The sequence below is a fragment of the Hemicordylus capensis genome, chromosome 1 (assembly GCF_027244095.1).
Source record: "Hemicordylus capensis ecotype Gifberg chromosome 1, rHemCap1.1.pri, whole genome shotgun sequence".
Classification (NCBI taxonomy): Eukaryota; Metazoa; Chordata; class Lepidosauria; order Squamata; family Cordylidae; genus Hemicordylus; species Hemicordylus capensis.
This window is the reverse complement of record NC_069657.1, coordinates 261,733,964-261,757,719: the sequence shown is the minus strand read 5'-3', so window position 1 is coordinate 261,757,719 and position 23,756 is coordinate 261,733,964. Positions and strand designations below refer to the sequence as shown.

The window sequence follows — 23,756 nt, the reverse complement described above, 5'->3', positions numbered from 1 at the left end:
CAGCTGATTAAGATGTGTGTTAACTCTTGTTTCCTGAAAGATATTTATATAGACTGTTTAATCATTATTTATGTGTGCAGTAGCCATGGGTACTGTTCACATACTTTCTCACAACAATGGAAGGACTGAAGTTATAGTTGAAGCCATGGCTAAACTTCCTGACTTACACAACTGCGCTTTGAGGAATTTCTGAGAAACGCATTTTTAAAAAACAAGAACGGAAAAAGAGTATATTTTAGTCGTTATGATTGTTGAAATAATTTCAAAATTGAAAAGGTGTTACATGCTGAAGGCTTTGAGATTAGAGAGAGGGTGAATACTAACACATTATGTGAAGTGGGGGAAAGTTTGTCTGTTTTCTGAAATGTGCACTGAAGTGTAGCAATGCAGACTACAGTGGCTGGTTTTGAACTATTCTGTGCTTACTGAAGTTCCTACTCTAGTTACTAATTCTGTTCCAGTCAAGTGGAGAAATAAGTTCCACATATTCCTCTATGTGATGTTACTGTGTTTATCACACTTCCGGTGAGGGATTGCTCAATGTGCCTTTACCCAATTTCAGCCTTCCTCCCCTCCCCTTGCGTCCTCCTTCACCATATCCCGTGCCATTCTGGTGGGTTCTTAGGAGTGGCTTTTCAGGATGCAATATGAAAGGGGGATGGGAAAGTCTTCCTGCACAGGCATCCTTCCGCTGACACTTCTCTAGATCAAAGCCTATGCCACCTTTTCATTACTGCAGAAGCTATTTTTATGTTTAAAAGTGGGGGAAAGATCCTTGTCAAGATCCTCCTGGAATCCATACATAGTGGGGTGTGCATGTGCAGTCGAGACCTAGGGACACTCTTAGAGCTCCGTGTGATGCTCCAGTTTTGCCCGCAGATAGGCAACATATCCATTGAAGAACAGCAGTTGGAGTGCCCTCCCTTCAGTTCTCTTTTCACCCAGTCTCTGGGCCAGATCAAGGGAATTTTGCTTTTCAAGAGTTCCTTTCTCCTGTGAGAAAAAAAAGTAGGAGAGAGAGAAAAGTAGTTTTAAAAAACATCTTTAACATTTATGAGTTAAAAGAAATCCTTTAAGAGATGCATGAAGTACAGATCTAAATTGTCAACGTCAGACAAACATGACCTTTGTTTGATGTGCTTAGGCAAGGACCATAGGATCCACATCTTGCCACATCTGATTTGGGCTTCTCAAAACAGACAAAAAGTAGAGCCCTATGGTGGAGAGCCATGTTGTATGATCTAACTCTTCAACCACCTACAATGCTGACTACCAACAATGAGACATTCTTGACACCGACACTTACCGTTACCAACATTGGTATAGACAACTTTGCAGTTGGAAGTCTAGAAACCACCAGAAGAACTTCCAATGATTTTATGCAGGAGAATATAATGGGTCAGGGGGATCCACGTCCAGGAGTCACTGCTAAGCATGCTGATAAGTTGTCCAGATCATTGCAGCACAGCAAACAATCCACAATCAGGGAGCACAAAAATCTGAGTACGTCAGCAGGACATCTCTGAACATATTAAAAGGAAGAAGAAAAAATCAGTGCTTTCTTTCAACTCAGACACATCTCCACAAAGGAGAAGAAAGCGGTCCTCAACATCACTAAAAGAGCTTTTCTGTTTATTTATTTTACTTATTATTTTTATTTATTTAATTTATATACCGTCCTTCCAAAAATGGCTCAGGGTCCGGGTATTCAAGCTATTCAATCAGCAAAGAGCATTCAGTTCAATTCGTTTGTTACAGCCCAAGACCAGCAGAATACAAAGTATAAAACAGAGAACTTTCAGTGTCTTCTGGGACTGATGGCATCCTGTACAGTAGTAGTCCCTCTACTGAAACTAAAAATGAGGCCTTTGTAATTTTGGTTGAATGCTATGTTTCAACCAAACAAAGACAATCCACATAAATGTCTACAAATACAAATGAGTATATTGCAGCCACTGAGATGGTGGGAGGACAGCAAAAATTTCCTGAAAGGAATGCCTTTTCAACTTCCTCAACCATCAAAAGTAGTGACCACCAATTCTTCCCTAATGGCCAAGGGAGCACATTGTTGGGGTCATATGATTAAGAGGACATTGGGGAAAGGGTTACTCGTTCTGTTTCATGCTCTGAAGTCATTCTTTCCGATAATTCAGGACAGGGTTGTGCATGTGGCAATGGACACTATGTCAGCCACAGCATATGTAAACAAATGTTGGTGGGGGCGTTACAGTGTCACCCTTTCTGTGCCATTTCACAATGCATTTATGAGACTGGTGTATAAGAAACATAGTGTTGGCTTTAGCCATACCTATGGAAGGCAAACGGAATACTACAACAGACCGTCTAAGCATGTCTCAGAGCACAGCAGAAATGAATGAATGGACCATATCTGATGTACATCTGGAACCAATATTCCAGGAATGGGGGTTTCCACAGAGAGGTTTGTTTGTGATGAAGGAAATGCAGTCAATACTTCAGGGAACAGCAGAGAAAGGAAGAGGATGACTGGAAGATACATTTGTAATTCCATGGACAATGGGACTGGGTTACCTTTCCCCACCTTTCCCACTGATTCCAAGCATTCTGAATTGAATTCTAGGTCACAGCATGAGCTGTATATTAGCACCATCATGGTGGCCATGACAGATCCGGTTTCCATTTCTGAAAGATCTGTTGCAAAATACTTAGCATTGCAGGCCACCTATATGTCCAGATCTTCGGACTCAGAACAATGGAAAGATCCTTCATTACAACTTGACCACGTTGCATCGGGAAGCGAGACGGATACAGACCTAAAAATATATGATAGCATGTTACAGAACATTTTGTAAAATTCTAGAAAACCTGCAAGGAAGTCATACTTGTTCAAGTGGAAGCGGTACATGGCATTGGAAATGAGACATGGGTTTGCTCTAGATCAAGCAAAAATACAGAAAATATTATGTTCTATTTCTGCATTAAAGGACTCAGGTCTCTCAAATAGTTCATTAAATGGCAATTTCTGCTAATCATCCACCTGTAGATAGTCACACAGTCTTCTCACACCCTTAGACAAAGCAATTTGTAAAGGAAATAAACAATCTGTACCCAACAATAAAACAACCGTGGCCTTGAAGTCTATCAGTGGTTTTGTCAGCACTAATTTGAAGCCATTCGAGCTCCTGGCTTCCTCTCACCACAATATCTTTCACTTAAAACTGTTTTTTTAGTTGCAATACTTAAGTGACAGCTAGGTGGGCTAGTGAATTGTTAGCAGTTAGGATTGATACCCCTTACATTCATTTTCATAAAGATAAGCTGCTGTTTAGAACGAATGCAAAATTTCATCCAAAGTTAACGTCTTCATTCTATATAAATCAGGAAATAGATCTTCTGGGTTTTTTTAAAAACCCCAATTCTTCATTGAGGAATTGCTACCTTAGATGTAAGAAGGGCAGTAGTCTGTTACTTAGACAGAATAAAACCTTTCTGAAAAGAAAAGACTTGGTTTGTTATGAAGGAATCAAAAAAGTTAATGATTTGTCAAGACAGAGACTTATCACATTAGATAGAGGAGGCTATAAAGATGGCATATACATATAAAAAGTTAGAACTGCCTGCAGAGGCGTAACTATAGGGGGGGCAGGGGGGGCACGTGCCCCGGGCACCATCTTTTCTGGTCACGTGGGGGGCGCCACCATGACCAAATTTTTTAAAAAATTTTTAATTTTTTTTTTGTTAATACAAATGTTTCCTGCTCAGTGCAGCAGCGCTGCAGCAGTCAAGGGAGCACGTCGGTACCCCCTTCCCCACGAGCGGTCCATTCTGCACCGCCTGTGCCCCTCCCCATTGCTTTGCTGGCGCCTGGCGGCCAGTCAGTGGCCTGGCTTGGCGGCGGCAGCGGGCACTTGTGAGGAAAAACCTAAGTATAATGTAGTATGTTGGGGGGGACGGGGGGGCGCGGTGGGGGGGCGCCATTTCAGTGCTTGCCCCGGGCGCCGTTTTCCCTAGTTACGCCTCTGACTGCCTGTGTTCATGAAGACACATTCTGTTCATGCAATGAGTACATCAGCAGCATGTTTTTCAGGCATTGGTATCCAGCAAATTTATAATGCTGCAACTTGGTCATCTGAGTTCTCCTTTATAAAGCATTATGCTTTGGACATCAGAGAAGCACAGGCAGTCTCCTTTGGAAAGGCAATAATGAAACTGGTCTTATTATGATGACCTGTATCCACCTCCTACAATGTAAGCTAGCTAATCTCCATTATGTATGGTTTCCAAGAGGATCACAACGAGGATAAACAGTTGCTTACCTGTAACTAGTTATCCTTGAGTGGTCATCCAGAATTCATACTACCTGCCCTTCCATCCCCACAGTGGGTATACTTGCCTTTGTTAACTCTCTCTCACCTAACTTCAGTTCAGCAGGTTCACAAATAGGCATCTCCTCCAAAGTAGTTATTTGAGAACTGAAGGGAGGATGCTCCAACCACTACTTTTTGATAGACACATTGTCTGCAATGCAGGCAATGGAGCATTGCATGGAGTTCTGGGAGTGTCCCAAGATCTTTACTGCACGTATGCACTACATTATGTGTGAATTCCAGAGGATCATTCAGGATCATTAGTTATTTATTAATTATTTATTTATTGTTAAAGTTATATACCGCTTTTCATTAAAACAATTCCAAGGTGGTTTACAGCAAAATTTAAAAACAAGATTATAAAAATGACACAGTTAAAATATTAAGCTAAAAATATAAGACAAATCTGATTTAAAAATATAGAACACAAGTATAAAAACAATACAAAGTAAAAAGAGCAGCAGCAGAGACAATCATATGAAAGCCTGGGTAAAAAGCCAAGATTTAACATGCTTTCTAAAAGCTGTGATGGAGACCGAGGAGCGAATAACCACTGGGAGAGCATTCCAGAGTCTGGAGGCAGCAACAAAGAAGGCCTTGTCCTGCGTGCACAACCAAGCCTCCCTCACTGTTGGCACCTGAAGCAGAGCCCCCTCAGATGACCTCATCAAGTGGGCAGCAATCCTTGGGAACAGGTGGTCCCTCAGATATCCAGGGCCCAAACTGTTAAGGACTTTAAAGGACAAAACCAGCACCTTGAATTGCACCTGGAAACAAACTGGTAGCCAGTTCAGCTCTTTCAAAATGGGTGTGATGTGCTCCCACCGGGCAGCTCCAGATAAAACCCTAGCTGCCGCATTTTGCACTAGCTGCAGTTTCTGGATATTCTTCAAGGGTGGCCCACGTAGAGTGCTTTACAGTAATCCAGCCATGACGTGACTAAGGCATGGGTAACTGTGGCCAGATCTGCCATCTCAAGAAAGGGACACAGCTGGAGCACTAGCCGAAGCCGTGCAAAGGCACCTCTGGCCACCACCTCTACCTGAGCTTCCAAAAGCAGAGCCGGGTCCAGCAGTACCCCCAAGCTGTGTACTTGCTCCTTCAAGGGGAGTTCAACCCCATCCAGAACCGGTAAAATCTCCTCATCCTGATTGGCTCTCCTACTGACCAACAGTACCTCTGTCTTATCTGGATTCAATTTCAGTTTATTAGCCCACATCCAGCCCATCACGGCCTCCAGCCCCCGATTCAGGACATCCACCACCTCCCTAGGAACAGATGACAAGGAGAGATAGAGCTGAGTGTCATCCGCATATTGCTGACAACTCAGTCCAAGTCCCCGGATGACCTCTCCCAGCGGCTTCATGTAGATGTTAAACAGCATGGGGGACAAGACTGATCCCTGTGGGACCCCATAGGCCAACGGCCACGGGGCCGAGCAGTAGTCCCCCAGCACCACCTTCTGGACCCTCCCCACAAGAAAGGACCGGAACCACCGCAACGCAGTGCCTCCGATTCCCATACTCGAGAGGCGGCCCAGAAAGATACCATGGTTGATGGTGTCGAAAGCTGCTGAGAGGTCCAGCAGAACCAACAGGGACGCACTCCCCCTGTCTAGTTCCCGGCATAGGTCATCCACTAGAGTGACCAAAGTAGTCTCAGTCCCATATCCGGGGTGGAAGCCAGATTGAAAAGGGCCCAGATAATCCGTATCATCCAACACCCTCCACAGCTGAGATGCCACCACACGCTCTATCACCTTGCCCAAAAAGGGCAGGTTAGAGACCAGTCTATAGTTGTCTGGATATGAGAGATCAAAAGAGGGCTTTTAAAATAATGGTCTTACCATCACCTCCTTGAGGCACGATGGCATCCTGTCCTCCTTTAATGAGGCATTAATAATCACCTACAACCATTTACTTGTACCCTCCTTGGCAGCTTTTATTAGCCATGAAGGGCAAGGGTCAAGAGCACACGATGTCACCCACACACTGCCCAAGATCTTGTCCACATTCTCAGGCTGCACCAACTTAAAAGAATCCAACACAATAGGACTAGATAGTACCAGAGGCACGTCTTCTGGAACTGCCAAAACTCTGGAGTCCAAATCAGCACAGATGCGAGCGACTTTATCCACAAAGTGTCACGCAAACTGATCACAGTGGGCTGTAGATGATTCCTCCCCGATTACCTGGGGAGATGTGTGCAGCAATGTCTTTGCTACATGAAACAGCTCCACTAGTCTGCATTGAGCAGATGCAATGGAGGCAGATAAAAAGCATTTCTTTGCCACCCCCACTGCCACAGAGTAGTCTCTAAAATGGGCTCTAGCCCGTGTTCAGTCGGATTCATCACAACTCTTCCTCCAGCGTCGTTCCAGCTGTCGCCCGAGGTACAGGTAAGCAACCTGTTTATTTGCGGAAAATAAATTACAATTACAGTGGGATCTGTATCGAGTCCCTGAATGTTGCAGAGCAAAAAAGAGGGGGAAGTACCCAAGAGTAAAAACAAAAGAGAGGTGAGGCCTCCAGCTGGTACTCCAAAAATAGGGCGGGGGGAGAAAAATCATTATAATATGTCCAGTGCATTTCAGCATTAATATTCTCTAAGTGAAATATGAAAAAACTGAAATGAAAATAATTTAGCAAGGTCTAGAATGCTGCTAAATTAGAAAGCTATGCTGAATAAATATGCCTTACAATGAAGAATATAATGACATTATGTGATATGAACAATTTATAAATATATACATAGTTCACTGTTCACTGTCAGCATCCACTGTTTCAAAAGTAGTTATGGGGAATAATAATAAACACTTCTAACTTAATATATGCCATCTACCATTACCCTCTTTGTTTGGAGTAATGAGGTTTAAAATGTCTTTAATACAAAAGGCTAACCGCCATAACTATCTGGGGGGGAAAGTCCCAAGGACACGTCAAAACAACATAATTATATAGTGATCTAGAAGAAAAAAAGCTGGTAAAAATTAAAATCTATGTTCAAGGCAGTAGTAAAGAAAACAGAACTGCTTATTAAAGCAGATGACATGAAAGCATCAAAGAGATCAGTTGCTCCTACTTTACGATATACATAATAAAAACAAATTCTCAAAAAAATTAAAAACATTTCTATAAAGTATTGGTAAAGGACACACGTGACTTCTTCTCCTACATACCAAGTTGGTTCACTACTGCTTTGCAGATGGGTTCTAATTTTTTCCAGCTTTTTCCAACTGGACTGTTGCATAATATGTGGACTGTGTTAACTCTCCCATGTGGACTCTTTAGGTTATTACATTACTCAGTGTTGTATATTATATCTAAATTTTCTATTAAGTTCTTACATGGTTTTTGAGGGCGGGTATGTTTTGTTTTGGTCAGGCTGTGAGTGATTTGTCAGGTCCAAGACAGTGTCATGAGTGGAAGAGAGTAGGCATGGCCCTGAGGACCACACCAGACCTCTCACCTGCCCCCTTTGTGGTGGCACCTCTTACCTGACAGACTCTGGGCACCCATCACTTTGGCCAGTGGAAATCCCCTATAGTCTTTTGAGATTATGCAGACTGGGGAATGTTCCCATTTTCTAATGGGAGAGGGAGTAGTTACAAAAGAACATAAGAACAGCCCTGCTGGATCAGGCCCAAGGCCCATCTGGTCCAGCATCCTGTTTTACACAGAGGCCCACCAGATGCTGCTGAAAGCCTACAGGCAGGAGTTGAGGGCATGCCCTCTCTCCTGCTGTTACTCCCCTGCAACTGGTACTCAGAGGCATTCTGCTTTTGAGGCTGGAGGTGGCCTATGGCCCTCTGACTAGTAGCCTATGATAGACTTGTCCTCCATGAAGTTATCCAAACCCCTCTTGAAAGTCATCCAGGTTGTTGGCTGTCACCACATCTTGTGGCACAGAATTCCACAAGTGGATAATGCGTTGTGTGAAAAAGTACTTCTGTTAGCTGGTCCTAAATTTCCTCGCAATCAATTTCATGGGATGGCCCCTGGTTCTAGTGTTATGGGAGAGGGAGAAGAATTCCTCTCTATCCACTTTCTCCACACCATGCATGATTTTATAGAGCTCTATCATGTCTCCCCACAGTCATCTTTTTTCTAAACTAAATAGCCCCAGGTGTTGTAGCCTTGCCTCATAAGAAAGATGCTGTAGACCCCTGATCATCTTGGTTGCCCTCTTCTGCACCTTTTCCAGTCCTACAATGTCCTTTTTTAAATGTACTGACCAGAATTGTATGCAGTACTCCAGGTGAGGCTGCACCATAGTTTTGTATAAGGGCAGTATAATATTAGCCATTTTATTTTCAATCCCCTTCCTAATGCTCTCTAGCATGGAATTGACCTTTTTCACAGCTGCTGCACATTGAGTTGACACTTTCAATGAGCTGTCCACCACGACCCCAAGATCCCTCTCCTAGTCAGTCACCAACAGCTCAGATTCCATCAGCATATACTTGCAAGTTGGGGGTTTTCATCCCAATGTGCATCACTTTACACTTGCCAACACTGAACTGCATTTGCCATTTTGTTGCCCACTCACCCAATTTGGAGAGATCCTGTAGGAGCTCCTCACAATCTGTTTTGGATTTCACTGCCCAAAATAGTTTGGTATTATCTGCAAATTTGGCCACCTCACTGCTTATCCCTACTTCTAGATCATGTAGGAATAAATTAAAAAGCACCTGTCCCAGTACAGATCCCTGGGGGACCCCACTTCTTACTTCTCTCCATTTAAACTCTCTATTTATACCTACCCTCTGTTTCCTGTCCTTCAACCAGTTACCAATCCACACATGTACTTGTCCCCTTATCCCATGACTGCTAAGTTTTTAGGGGGTGTAGTGGGATTACTTATGTGGAAGTAGGTGGTCCTTGATAGTTAAATGAAAATGTCTGATGTACACTATACCATCTATATTCTTCACTCGAAGGTTTAAGGTTTATATTTATTGATTCAGTTAAGCATTCATTGCTTTTTAATGGTGGTTTGTTTTTCTTTTTTAAATACTGTCCCCATAAGAGATTAATGTCAAGAAGTGCTGGGAACATTATGATGATATTGATTAATGCATTTTCATTTGGGGGACATCAGTTTTAAGGCCTCACCTCTTTCTCTTTCTGTTTACTACACCTGGGTGTATCCGGGGGATCTATGGAGAGAATGTCAGGATATTCTGACTAAGATCATGATGGGGCTGTTCCTGTGATCAATGGAAAGCAGGCTAAAGGAGCTTAGCTTGCTTTCCATTGATTGTGGGAACCACCGTGATTGCGGGCGAGCCTGGTGCTCCCAAGGCGGCCAGCCCGCCTAAAACACCCTCCCCTTAAATGAGGTTAACGGAGAGAGTGGTCCATTAACCTCATTTAGTTGCTCATGTGTTGCCACGGCGTGTGGCAATACATGAGTCGACCCCCAGCCAGGAGGCTGCAAGCTGCCTCCCAGGCTCAGGGATCTTTCCCAGATGCCCCGCATACTCGTGCGGGGCATCCTGGGACTTCGCGGAGCTGCACGCCGCCCCCCAATCCCCACAGCCCCTGCTGGCTCTGTGACAGAGCTAGCAGTTGTGTGGGTGGCCAATCTGGCCGCTCAGGGCTCCGCCGCCGATCGTCTGCGAGGAGAGTGAGCTAAGCCCGCTCTCCCCGCAGACCTCATTAAGGTGCTTCACAGCAATCATGTGAAGCGCCTCGATATGTCTGATATCATTCGTATCAATGTGGCTTTAAAATATTGTAGCTGCTTTGCTTTGCAGCTTGACGACATACACTGACGTAGAAGCAGCAAAGTGGTAGAGAAAATATATGTCACGGGGAGTGTGAATCGGTTTTCAATTATCACTGACTGATGAGTGAAGAGTCCTTAATCAGTGCATGCTTGGACCATTGCTGCTCTTGTGATAGACATTCATTTAGACTGTCATGTTTCCTGACAAAATAGATTTGAAGTGTGCAGGGACAAAACTCAGACAATTTCACCATGATGCAGTTTGACTCTCCTGATTCATTCTGTATCTCATAACTTTGAGTGATCTGGAAGGCTGAGCTATAAAGAGCTATAGGTTTTTATTTCCAAAACCCTGATATTTTCCCTGTAAAATACATTAGGACGTGTTTTACTTAGACAAATGAGTTAATGAGCTTTCATATAAATAAAGTTGTGCTTTCCCCCCCGCCCCCCGCCCCCCAAAATCTGAAATTTTGTATAACTTGACCTTTTCATTTTCTTGGTTGAGGTGCATTCATAACAACTTATTTGCAGGCACTGAAGCCTCCAGGGTAATAGAGTGTGCCTCCCTGTTGTCTGATAATTAGCTAGTCAGATATTTGTCTGATATTTAGCCATCTCAAGTATGCCTCTTTTGTGTTTCTCCTTATGCCATCACCTAGTGCTGTTCCATTGTGTAATATTTTCCTCCTGAGATAGCTGCAAAAGTGACTTCAACTTTGATCCTTTTCTGCAACTCATAACTCATGTCTGTGGGTGGCATGTCAGTCACTTGGAAGAACTGTGTACATCTATAACCACACTCCCCCCCCTATTTTATACAATGCAAAAAAGAGTATCAAAATGTAAAAGGAAGACACCGGAGTTGTGGGTCTAGCCCCTCTCCACCCCTCAGGCCTGCAGGTCCTCCCTTAGACGATCCAGTGGTTGCTGGTTTATGGCAGGAGGAGGGAAGGACACACACACATACACCCCTTCATCATTTACATGGTTGTTAAATGCCTGCCCTCTTCTTGCTGCATCTATTTTATTACTTTTACTTTGTTTACTTACTTACTTACTTACTGTTTACTTACTTAATTACTTTTACTTTTACTTTTAAGATGATGGAGCTGACCTGGTGTGTATCACAGAGACCTGGTTGGGGGAGGCTAATGGTCCAGTCAGATCCCAGCTTCTCCTGTCAGTACTCTGTTATGGAGCAAGTGAGAGGATGTGGGCAGGGGAGTGGCTGTGGTCTATAAGAACAATATCTCCCTTACCAGGATCCCTGTCATGGAATTAGCCTGTATTGAATGTGTGTACCAATAAGGTTATTACGCACCTGATCAGACCCCCAAGACCACTTGCAAAGTACAGAACACAGTTTTATCCTGTCAGAAGAGGAAATTACATAATTGGACTCAAGTTGCTTAAACATTTACACGTGTATATTAAAACAAGGAAGTTACAGTGACAGACCATATTTACCCGGCATGATCAGAATGCTCTTAGAGAGGGTTTTGCAAAGTATAGTCCTCATCACTGTCTGCTAAAGTGTTATTCAAATTTCTAGGGATCTTTCCCCAAAAATGTATTTCAAGCCAAACCCCAAGCTCGCCATTTCTTGCCTGCCAGCTTGTTTTCTCCTTGCATAGCATTTCTGCTCAAAAAGCTCTTGCATCAAGCTAGCAGAATGGCTTCAGTTTGGTCAAGCGAGTAAAACGATTTCCACAGAAGCTTGGGACTACTTCTGGACCCAAACTTCTCCCTGATACCTCAGGTTTAGGCAGTGGCCAGGAGTGTTTTTTTACCAGCTACATCAATTTCTCGAGACAAAGGACCTTAAAACAGTGGTGCATATACTTGGGCCCAGGATATTTAAGAGAGTGCCACAATCTTCATGAACCCCGCCACCTATGAAGATAATCAGGGGAGGTCCAGTTGCAGATGTCACTGGTTCGCTTGGTGGCAACTCAAACCCAGGCCTTATCTAGGGTTTTGCCGGGTTTTAGAACGCTGTCCCAGTGAAATCAGGAACATAGGAACATAGGAAACTGCCATATACTGAGTCAGACCATTGGTCTATCTAGCTCAGTATTGTCTTCACACATTCTGGCAGCGGCTTCTCCAAGGTTGCAGGCAGGAATCTCTCTCAGCCCTTATCTTGGAGAAGCCGGGGAGGGAACTTTGATAACTTCTGCTCTTCCCAGAGCAGCTCCATCCTCTGAGGGGAATATCTTACAGTGCTCACACTTCTAGTCTCTCTTTCATATGCAACCAGGGTGGACCCTGCTTAGCTAAGGGGACAAGTCATGCTTGCTACAAGACCAGCTCTCCTCTCATGACCAGCTCTCCTCTCAGAATCTCCCCATCTCTGGTTGTTCTTAAACTTTTAAAAACACACCTGTTTTATCAGGCTTTTAGTTGATGATGTTTTTAAATTTTATTTATGGTAATTTTAATCTGTTTATATGATTTTTAGGTGTTGGTTGTTGTTTGATTAAATGTAAACTGCCCTGAGATTTTATATAGGGTGGTATATAAATGTGACAAGCAGATAAATAAGATGCTTATACCATCCTTCAACAGAGTTTCTATAAAATAGACAAAAACAGAATATCATAAAATTCAACAAAATGCAGCACAATTAAAATGCCAGCCAAGACCATTTAAAGGGCCTCAGAGAATAAAAAGGTTTTTATTTGGCACCAAAACATCAATAACATATCTATCAGATTGATGACACTGCCTAGCCACTACCTGCCTTAGCTTAGATGGCAGACACACCCAGGGGAAGTCCTCTGGATATTGTTGTGGTGCATGGGGAAATTCATGTGAGAACAGGTGTTGCTTTAGGTACCCAGGTTCCAAAGGATTTAAAAGACTTCACCAGCAGTGTGAATTGTGCCCCAAAATGTACTGGGATCTGGCCTAAGCTGGTGGAAGGTGCACCATGGAAGATACAGTACCCCATATGCTAAAGGTCATGAGATCTCATATTTAGCATATGAGATGATGGTGCTGGGAAGAAGAGTCTCCTAGCACCATCTTCTACAGTTTATCTACCAGGAAGGAGTCTCAAAATGCTGCATTTCCCCCTGATTTAGATGATGCAGAAGAATACCATCATGGATGCTGTTGAAAGCCACTGAGAGATCCAGGAAAATCTAACAGAATCACACTCCCTCTATCTGCCTCCCAGTATAGACCATCCATCAGGATGACCAAAGTAGTTTCCATTCCAAAACTAGACTAGAAACTAGATGGGAAAGAATGTAATTTTTTAATCCAAGAAAACCTGGAATTAGTTTGTCACTACGTATAAAGTACCTTGCTCAATTAAGGATGGTTTGAAATGGGATGGTAGTTTAGATTCACTGGGTCAAGCTACAGCTTTTAAAGAAGTGGTTTCACCATGGCCTACTTCACAGGTGCTGGGGCCTTGCCTTCCCTCAAAAAGATATTTATTATTTCTGTGACCCAGCTTCCCAAACCTAATCCTCGCTGATAAAACAATCAAGAGCATATGCTTGATTTCACTTCTCAAACAATCTTGTCCACATCTTACAAATTCAGAAATATTCAATAAAAACTGACCGTCTTGTCAGTTTTTATTAAATCTCCAGTAGCTGAAAGATTCTAGCATAACTAGTGTCAAAGTCAGAATTGATCTGAGCAATTTTCTCTGCAAAGGGAAGAGCAAATTGTTCACATTGGGATTCTCATATCCTATCAGCCAGATTGTAATAGATCTCTGACCACTAGCAGATCTCTGCTGGAAACATTGGAAGCTGCTGAATATCAAGTCAGACCATTGGTCCATCTAGCTAAGTACTGTCTACACCAACTGGTTCTCTAATGTTTCAGGCAGGAGTCTTTCCCAGCCCTACCAGGAGATGCCAGGGATTGAACTTGGGGGTCTTCTGCATGCAAGGCAGATGCTCTACCACTGAGCTATGGTCCCATCCCCCAAACAATGAGAAGGTACAATGGAAAAAGGCACCTGGATGCAGAGGCGTATCTAGGGGAAATAGCGCCTAGGGCAAGCACTGAAATTGTGCCCCCTGTCCAGACATCTGACACCCATCTTTCACATAACTTTACCATAATAATAGCTCAAAAATTGAAGTCAAGCTCGTTAATCTTTTAATATTTCAAAAAATATTTAGCAGTGGACGTAGCCAGACCAAAAAAATGCTGGAAAACTACAAATTTCAGTATGCTGGGGATCATGAAATACCCAAAAACTATGTGGAGGTATACTTGGAAAACTAAACAGAATTGCCTGTCTAATTCTAGCATCACTATTACATAAGTTCTAAAAATAAATGGAGAATTTGACTTTTCCCAGATACTCTGAAAATAATTAAAATATATGCAGAGTAAACAGTGTCACTCCTTGGAATATATTCTAGTATTTCAGAAAGACAGTTAAAATGAGAGAAAAAGAGCAAGAAACTCCCAATGGGCCTTAATACTAAGGATTCCACTGATTCAAAGACAAACTCACCATTAATAGTCATATTATTAAGACATCACATTTAACTCACTTATCACAAGAAGCAAAGTAAGAGGAAATGAATACAATCCTAGCTCATAAGCTTCAGCTCAGTATTCACAAGCCCTGATTCTCTGTACATAGTGCCAAACTAAATATGTGTACAATGACATATATTATATTAAATCAAATTTTTGTAACCTGTAGCCCCTTCGGGGGGGCTTAAAGGCCGTGGGGGGGTGTTTGCAAAGGTCCCCCCTCCCCCTGCTGGCCTCTAGGGCCTCACAGATGCCATTTGAGCATGTGTGGTGGCCATTTTGTTTTCAGTAGCCATTTTTTTTTAAAAAAAATAATTTTAGAAAATGGTGCCCCCCTTCAAGTGGTGCCCGGGGCACATGCCCTGCCTGCCCCACCCTAGATACGCCCCTGCCTGGATGTGATCATGTCTGGGTCACCTCCCAATTCCAAAGGTGAATCAGAGTGCCAATAGAGTTGCTAACCATATAAGCAGAATTTTGGAACTGTGTGGGTTTTTAATTTTTTTATTATTTATTTCTTAACTTCTATCCACCTTTTAACCAATAGGCCCCAAAGGCAACTTACAACAAGAAAAACAGTGTACAAAAAGTAGATATGGAATATCTATATCTATATTGTATTGCCCATTTAAAATTTCCCACATTAAACATGTGATCAGTGTGGCTGCTGGTTAAATGTGATTAAATAGCTGCTGATTTCCCATCACAAAATACCACTAAATTGTCATGATTCCAAATATTAATGAATTAATAGTACCAATAACTTGCACAACATGGAGTGGAAAATGGATTACATTGTGTACTGCAACAGAAGCTTCCCAGTCCTTCCTGGGAAGGAAGAAGCTACCTCCTGTTATGAGTGAGAAGTGCTCATTTAGTTTACTTTGAATGAGAGTGCACCACAAACTTATGGTGCCTTTGTAACACTTTATTCACAAAATGGAGGAGCACATCAGAGGCAATGTACTAAGGAGACAGTGCTTAGTACTAGAGGTAGAGATGTGCACAAATAGTTTTTTGCAATTTGATTCAACCTCGAATCAAATCACAAAAATTTGAATTGATTTGTCGAAACTGCTGGCCATTTGCAGCGGTAACATCACTGGCACAAGTTGCTCTCTCACAGTCAATTATGAAACTCCATCCTTTCCAGCATTGCAATAGCAATGTACATATCAGGTGGTATAGAAATATGATAGATGGATGGATGGATAGATAGATAGATAAAAATAGCTACCACAGTGCAGCAGCACCCTTAGGAGCAGCAAGCATAGCCATAAGCTCAACTACAGCAATGTCTTCAGCCACATTTTGACTGATTACACCTTGCAATGCAGATTGCAGAGCAGATCAGAGCAGTGAGTGAAGCACAAGTTAGTCTCAAAGTTGGACATGGAGCTCATCTCACAGCAATCACCAAGAAAATATAAGTGAGAAAGAGAGAGCACTGCCACTGTCCAGTGCCACAACACAAACCAAACCACAGCTCAATGCAGGCAGGCTGGCACCCAAATTCTGCTCTGGTCAATCTGAGAACCAGAAAAACCAGATAGTTAATATAGCAGCAAAGGCACAGCGTATTATACTCGGAGCGTAGAAAAGAAAACCACAAAATCAAGCCTTCCTTGATTCCTTGCTCCCTTCTCTCCTGATGTATCCTCCTCAGAGGCACACTAAAGGCTCTCTCTGCCTCTCAGGCCCTTTGACAACATTTTGAAATTCCCTCCTTCTTTGTCCCCACTCTCTTCTCCCAGTGGCAGAAAAACAATCAGCAAGGCGGGAAAGCCCACCAAAATGGTTCCTCGAATCTCATGAATTGATTCATGTTGAATTGGGGCTAATTAGATTCTAACATGAATTAGCCCCTTTATTAGCAACTTCTAGGGCTTCACACACCCCAAGCCGTGTAGCCTTTAAGGTTTGTGAGGCCCTGAAACAGGTTTCATGGTGAATCAAAATCCTTGAGCTGCAATGCCTCTAAGGATCGACTGACCAATTCACCCCTTTAAACTGTCCAAGTGTGCTCACCGATTTCAACCCAACTAGACCGCCACCCAATTTGCATTGTACCTGCTACCAAGGGAAGTCAGCCTAGCTTGGCCTGCTTGCCCCATCACCCTCCAAGACCACAACAAGCCACCCCTGAGGGTTAGTCAAATAAACACCGCACCCAGCTGTCAAGATATGTGCTCCATTTCAACTCCCTGCAAATTATGAACCCCCCCCTCCAAACTCTGCACTGGAGGCAGTTGGCCCAACCTATAATCACCCCTGGAATCCATGAACCAATGGTGGCAAAGTCAGAGGTGCCTTGCTGTATCATGGAGAGCTCAGTTTGCTTCCCCAAATCATTCTCCTCCAAATGCACTACTAAAACCTTGGGAGGGCACTAACCGCTAAATATTCCCATAATACTGGAAGCAACTGGCTCCACAGCATCCCCCGAATCCTCAACCAGCACACGCTGGCATGTTTCACCAAACCAAGTTGGATACCAAAATGCGTGGTGCTGGTCTGCTTGAAAGCCCAGAAGACCAGGGAGTGGCCACAGATGAGCACCTGCACTGGAACCACTGCTCTGCCAGCACCTGCCAAAGGAACAACAACGGTAAACCCCCAGCAGCAGGCTGGCCATAACAGAACTGTGCTTAATGCACATAATGCAAGAACACTTTGGACCTCCAATGACCGATACACTTAATATCTGTGTCCGCAAAACCCAGCCTATGGGCATCATTGCAACACCAATGCAAAAAGAGTGGAGAGTGAAGAGGTGGGCTGGCTCACCCAGCCGAATGAGAGTTTTATGCAACACAACCCAGAGCTGGTACTGTGTCGGGGCATGCCATCTACATGAATAAGCAAGCACTCCACTGACCCAGGTCGGAACGTGATGTACCACCACAAGGCCTGAACTGGGCACAAGCTGGCACTCGCCTCAGCAGCCAGTTCAATCAACTGGCCTCTACCTCTTTGGTCGGTCTTAGAATGATGTAAGTGCAGTTGAACAGCAGCCTCAGAGAAAGAAAGGTCTGCATATTACAGGCACTGATCCCGAAGTGCATGGTTATTATGGGGAAGCACCTCACTAGGCCAAAAAGCTCTGAAGAAAGCTACTACTACCGTTGCCTTAAAAAGTGCCACCTCCCACAGGGAGCTTACACAGAGATTGAAACTGCAAAAGAAGGGCCAATAGCAACTCAACAGTCACTGGTTGCCTCTGATCTATAGCCTGTGGTCTCTCTCTAGACCAATCCTCCAACATACGCTGCACCCCACAGTCCCCAGTAGTGTCCCGCATCCCCTGGGCCTGAGCCTCAAAAGACAAAGTGGGCAAATTGCTGGCAAGGGTGGCAATCACTTCTCCCAAGTGCAAAGTCCAAAAAGGTGCTGAACGCTTCAAAGGCCGCACATGAAACAGAGCAGCCCATAGTATGTGCTTGGTCAAAATAAAACTTTCCTGTAAAGGAGAAGCCCAGCAGATAGAAGTCTGAAGGATACACCAGCAAAAGGTGGAATGCAGATTCGATGTCACACCTTGCTAACACGTCCCCAGGGCCACAGCCCCTTACCATCCTAACCACTTCATCAAAGGAAGTACATTGCACTGAACAGAGATGCTCGGGAATCCCGTCATTAATGGAAGACCCCTTGGGATAAGAAAGATGGTGTATCAAGCAAAATTCACCAGGAGTCTTCTTGGGAACCACCCCTAAAGGTGACACTGGCAAATTAGGAAAAGGGCCAGAGGGGTCCAGGACCCTACCTGCTGCCACTTCCTTGCTGATCTTTTTAACTACCACAGACTCCGTCTCCAATACAGACTGCAAATTGCGAACAACAAAAACTGCCCGCTGGGATGAGGAAGGGATCCTAAAACCTTCACTAAAACCATCCCTCAGATAAGCCGCAGCCTGGCAGTCAGAGTAATCCACCAACAGCTGACACAATACTTCCAAGTTAATTGGGCTGGGCCCCTTTTCCTGGAGACAGGGAAGCGGGGGTTGCCCCTGCCTTTCTTAGAGTTTGTTGGACAGTTCCTGAAACCTGCAGTCCAGCCCTTTGCCCTGTTACAGGCGGAGCTGGAGTGCTTGGCACCACAGAAGCCACATGTGTGGCGGAACCTGCAATATAACCTGGTACACCACTCCCCGCTGTTGAATTCCCAACACACCAGGTGGAGTTGAACCCTCTGCTGGCCAAAATTTGAGGAATTGGTAGCAGCAGCAGAAGGCCCCTTGGACAGGAGATGACCAGTGTCCGCTCGATCACCATCCACTGGACGTAATGGGGACATAATAGGGAGCCACAATTCATTAAGTGGGCATCTCACGGGAGGGCAGGGTCTAAGGCTGCTCTCATCCTGAAATTCTCATCATAGCGCACCTGCAATGTCCCTACAAAGTCCATGATGGCCTGGTGGATTATATCCATATATTTTATTAAAGCTGGGCCTCTGGCAGGCTGTGCCATATCTGTGCCATATCAGCTTCATCCTCAGACAATGAAGACTGAGGAGCAGGCCACCTAGGAAGCTTCACAGGGCACCTCCCCCTTTTCCCTTGTGCTTTCTTGGGTGGCATCTTATGTCCAGAGGGCCCACTCTCATAACAGAACAGCCGAACTCCCACTACCAAAAGCCCTTCAAATTATCACTCTAAACGTGACAAGAGTTGCCAATATAAAGCATTGCCACACATTACGGCCTCCAGACGCTGCTTCACTATGGCGCCTTGCTCGACCCCTCTCAGGCCATAAAAGCTGCGTGGCTCAGAGGGAGACGCAGCTGTGAGCTCCCTGCCCGAAGCCTGCTGGAACCAAACTGTTGGCCTGGGCGGGGGAACCGCCTGAGCGGCATGAAAACCCCGCCCACAGCATTAGCCACAGGCCAATGAGCAAACTCCCTGAGGCTGTCTGGTGAGTGGGTGGGACAAGGATCCATCCCACCAGCACAAGGCCTCGGGATGGGGCATTTGCAAAGGTTTGTTTACATCAAACCCAATCCTGAAATGTGTGAGCTAGAGTAACCAAATATTATTGAAAGGCAACTTCTTTTTAGGAAGCAGAAAGAGCTGTTGGGCAATACATGACTATTTTAATTATGTAAAATAATCCATAAAAGGCATAGCTTTAGGCATAGAGTCAAGCCCCTTTAAAGAAACAGAATTCCATATGGAAGCTGTTGTTTGTTCTCCCACAGGCCGGCACAGCAGTGGAATGAGAGGACATCTTAGCATGTTTGAAGATTAAGAAACATATCAAGCTGAGAAGAACTTACTACTAGTGCAGCTTCTTTTGATCCTAATGATTTTCAAATTATTTATGAGACACAGATCTGGGGAAGGAGGTGTTTTGAGAAGTCATCATACTTCAATATACTTGTGTTAAATATTTTTAATCAGAAAGAGATATGTATACTTTTATTGAGAAATTGCTCAGTACCTGTTACTTTGCTTTCTTTCTTTTTTTAGGAAGTAATAGAAGCTATTGCTGAATGTGCATTTAAGACATCACCTTTCCCTATCCTCCTTTCTTTCGAAAATCATGTGGATTCGTAAGTAACTGAAACATTTCCATACATAATGTACAGTATGTCATTTTAGCACATATGGGATATTGACATGGTTTAATGAAGATACTAGTTTGCAGCAAAGACTAAAGACCGGCAGACATTCAAAAATGGTTTGAAAACACATGTGCTGAAATTTGATCATTTGTTTCAGGGCAGAAATATGTATTCCAGCCACATTAACGACCCTTTAAATGTCTGTCTCTGTCCAGCCTAAGTAGATGTCACGATTGAAAAGCTGTTGGCACTGTGGATGGCATATCCATCATTTTGGAAAAGTTATCCATATTTTGGAGAAACCTGTTCTTAAAGCATTGGGAGAGGGAGCTTATTGGGGAATTAATGTATTCAGCAGTTCATCAGAAGAATGGCTGTGTTCAGGCTTCTTATTTTTAGAAATCTAATATATAGGCACAGTTGTGTGCCTAAGGCAAGGTTTAAGCACTGTACTTAACATTATCAATCGTGAGCATTCTATTTGTCAAAAAAAATCCAAAGTGGTTATCCCAACTGCTTTGAATTTGGCATCTAGTAACAAAGTGAACAGCACCACCGCCTTTCAAAATTTCATGCAGATTTATTGATAAATGGCTAATATACAGCAACTTGAAAATTGACACACACATACACCCCCCCCCCAAGAAACACATTCACTTGTTGGTGAGATATTTTTGCCTTGCTTGCATTTTCTATTGCTCTTTTACATGTGTCCAAAAATTCAAGTGAATCATGGAATATGTGCTTGTTTTATTCTGAAAAAAATCCATTTAGTATTTCTTAAGTTACAGTGGAGATTTCAAAGGCTAATATCAGAGTAACCCTGTCCTAGTATATCTTGCAGCACGTGGCAAATGAGTATTCTGTAGCCGGAGGTGGGAAAAGGAAATACTGGCAAGAACTGGAATGAGTGACTTAAGTGAACCTGGCTGCCTGAGAAAACACCTATACAAGCAGCCTGGCATTTGTTTAGTTAAACAAGCAATCCCGTCCCTGTCCTATTAGTGGACTTCTGTTTTCTTCCCCTAGCTGCCTCAGGAAGGGCTTTCTTCATAATGATTGCTATTGCTCTGCTCTTTCTTCAGTGATCCTGAAGCCCAGCATTAACCACCAGAAGTTAAAGGTAAAGGTGCTGTTGAGTCGATGTTGACTCCTGGTGACCACAGAACCTTGTGTGCCATTGAGTCGACACTGACTCAACGGCACACTTTACTTTATTTTAATTTTATTTTTATTTACTTAATTTTATTTACTTTACTTTATTGGGATCAGAACCAGCAAGCACCCTTTCCTGGCAAAAACACTGGCTTCTTTCTCTTCCTCTTCCTCTCCACTCACCAGGCTCTTTCACAAGTTTCGTGAAAACCTAAAACAATTTGACCCTTCCGCAATTTAAAAGAAACCATTTTTTTATTTTAGTGGGCTTACTTTTAGATGAATGTAGGATTAGACCAGCAAGGACACTCAGGAAAAACACAGGCTTTTCCTCTCTCTTGTTCCCCAACCCACCCTTCAGCAAAATTATTTGATGACTTAAGGCAAATTGACCCTTCAGCAATTTCTATACTTAGGGAGGCATACAAATAATGCTCATATATGATTGTTTTCCTGCAGCAATTTGCAAATCATCTTGAAATATTCAACTTGTGTTGTCCTTTATTTTGATTACTTGCATTAATTCCCTTCTTTTACCAATAATGTACATACAACTTTAATGAGTTTCTTTATGCATGCATATCATTTGTACTGCAAATTGTAGAGTGCATATTAATTCTAATTTAATGATTTCAGGAGGTTTACAAATTAGTTTCATAACTGATTCCTCTCCTACAATAATAACTTCCTTGATTACCAAAATGCAACTTGAAAAGGTTGGTTTCACAGGTTTTCCTGTCCTTGTATTCACAACAAAAGTAGAGGAGACAAACAAAAAAATTAAGCAGGAGGTGACCACATATGAATATATGACTCTTTTTGATATTCCTCTCCCAGTATCTATGTTTAAACATGGGGACAGGGCCGGCCCATCCACTAGATGGACCACAAGTTGCCTTGGGTGGCAACCTGTTGCACCCCCTGCCCCCTTTGCCCATGCGAATGCATGCACCTCCTGTTGGGTAGGAGGGCAACCAAGTGGGTGCTCCACATCCCTATAGCCCGGCCACCTACTTGCTCTCCTCCCTGCCTCTGCCCACCTCTCGTGCTGCTGCTGGCTGCTTCTGGGCAGCTGGCCTGCCATGGTGTGATATAATGATGTCTCTGCACAACATAGCAACGTGATTATATCACACCATGGCAGGCCAGCTGCCCAGAAGCAACAGGTAGCAGCAGGAGTGGTGGGTGAAGGCCCCAGAGCAACAAGGTCAGCAAGGGAGTGGGCAGGAGGGCAACGGGAACCACCTGCCCACTCGGATGATGCGAACTGCCTGCCCAGCCACTCAGATTACAGGGAACTCCCACCCCAGCTACCCACCCACCTGCTCAGGTGATGGGTGGTGACCACCTTCATGGACGAAGGGTGGGGGTGCCAAAGCCAAGCTTCTCCTGGGGCACCAGCAATCTTTGGGCTTGGCCCTGCATGGGAAAGATGAATTTGAAGCCCACACCCTCCATTTCTCATGGTCAGATTGTGGGAATGAAATGGGGGAAAGGGGATAAAGAAGTTAGGAAATATGTACAATGATCTTGCAAGGGAGAGAGGGGATGGAGAACAGTAGTGAAATTTAGAGCTGGTTTGGTGCCCCCGCTGGGAAGTGCCAACATAGCTGGGTGCCACATTAAAACTGCCTCGACAAGGCGGGGAACTGTTCCCTTTAAAAGCAGGTAAGGAGCTCCTTACCTGCTTGTCCCCACTCCACTGCTTTTCCGCCAATGGTGCCCGCTCTCCAAACGGCCATGTGGGGCTGTCCCTTGCAGCCTCTGCATGATATTGTGCACACATATGGGCAACACTGTACAGAAGGTGCAGAGAACAGTGCCACAGCCCTGCACAGCTGTTTGGAGAGCAGGAGCCACTGTCGGAAAAGCGGCATGGCAGGGACGAGCAGGTGAGGAGCACCTTGTCTGCTTTTTAAGGGAACCGATCCCCACCCCGCTGGAGGGTGCACAAACAACTCCTGCACATCCCTAGAGAACAGTGTATGAAATATCTTTTAGTGCAACATTTAGAGTGTATATATGCCATTTTATGTACACAACACAGTTTAAAACAACGAATCCCTGACCAAAGAAGCTCACATTCTGTGCCACTGTGACTTAGTGGTTAGAGTGCTGGACTAGGACCAGGGAGACCCGAGTTCAAATCCCCATTCAGCCTTGAAACTCACTGGGTGGCACTGGGCCAGTCACTTATCTCTGAGCCTAATCTACATCACAGGATCATTGTGAGGATCTTCATAACTATGTACACCTCTCTGGGCTCCTTGTAGGAAAAGCAGGATATAAATGTTAAAATAAAACAAAATAAAATAAGCCAGAAGGAGACACTAGTAACAGCCACTGGGAAATGTCCTATTTTGGATTGAATAAAGATAGTTGCCATCCCCCTGCTAAGTAGAGAACCTCCACTTTTAAAAGTGTTTCTTTTCCCAGTTATG

General features: G+C 43.9%; 1 protein-coding gene and 1 long non-coding RNA gene across 27 annotated transcripts in view; one reads left to right on the top strand and one right to left on the bottom strand.

Moving 5' to 3' along the window:
• Positions 1-23,756, top strand: part of PLCB1 (phospholipase C beta 1) — an 807,198-nt gene that overhangs the window by 611,829 nt on the left and 171,613 nt on the right. For all 26 annotated transcript variants that reach the window (XR_008313428.1, XM_053284740.1, XM_053284741.1 and 23 more), the window contains one exon: positions 20,066-20,148. Coding sequence is in view for 25 of the 26 variants with exons in the window: in XM_053284740.1 (XP_053140715.1) it covers positions 20,066-20,148 (83 nt within the window). In the remaining variant the exon portion in view is untranslated. The remainder of the gene's footprint in view (positions 1-20,065; positions 20,149-23,756) is intronic.
• Positions 116-19,407, bottom strand: LOC128340060 (uncharacterized). Its single transcript, XR_008313429.1, has 3 exons — positions 19,293-19,407; positions 1,307-2,792; positions 116-993 (listed from the first exon to the last, which is right to left on the bottom strand). It is a non-coding gene; the product is annotated as an uncharacterized LOC128340060 (long non-coding RNA).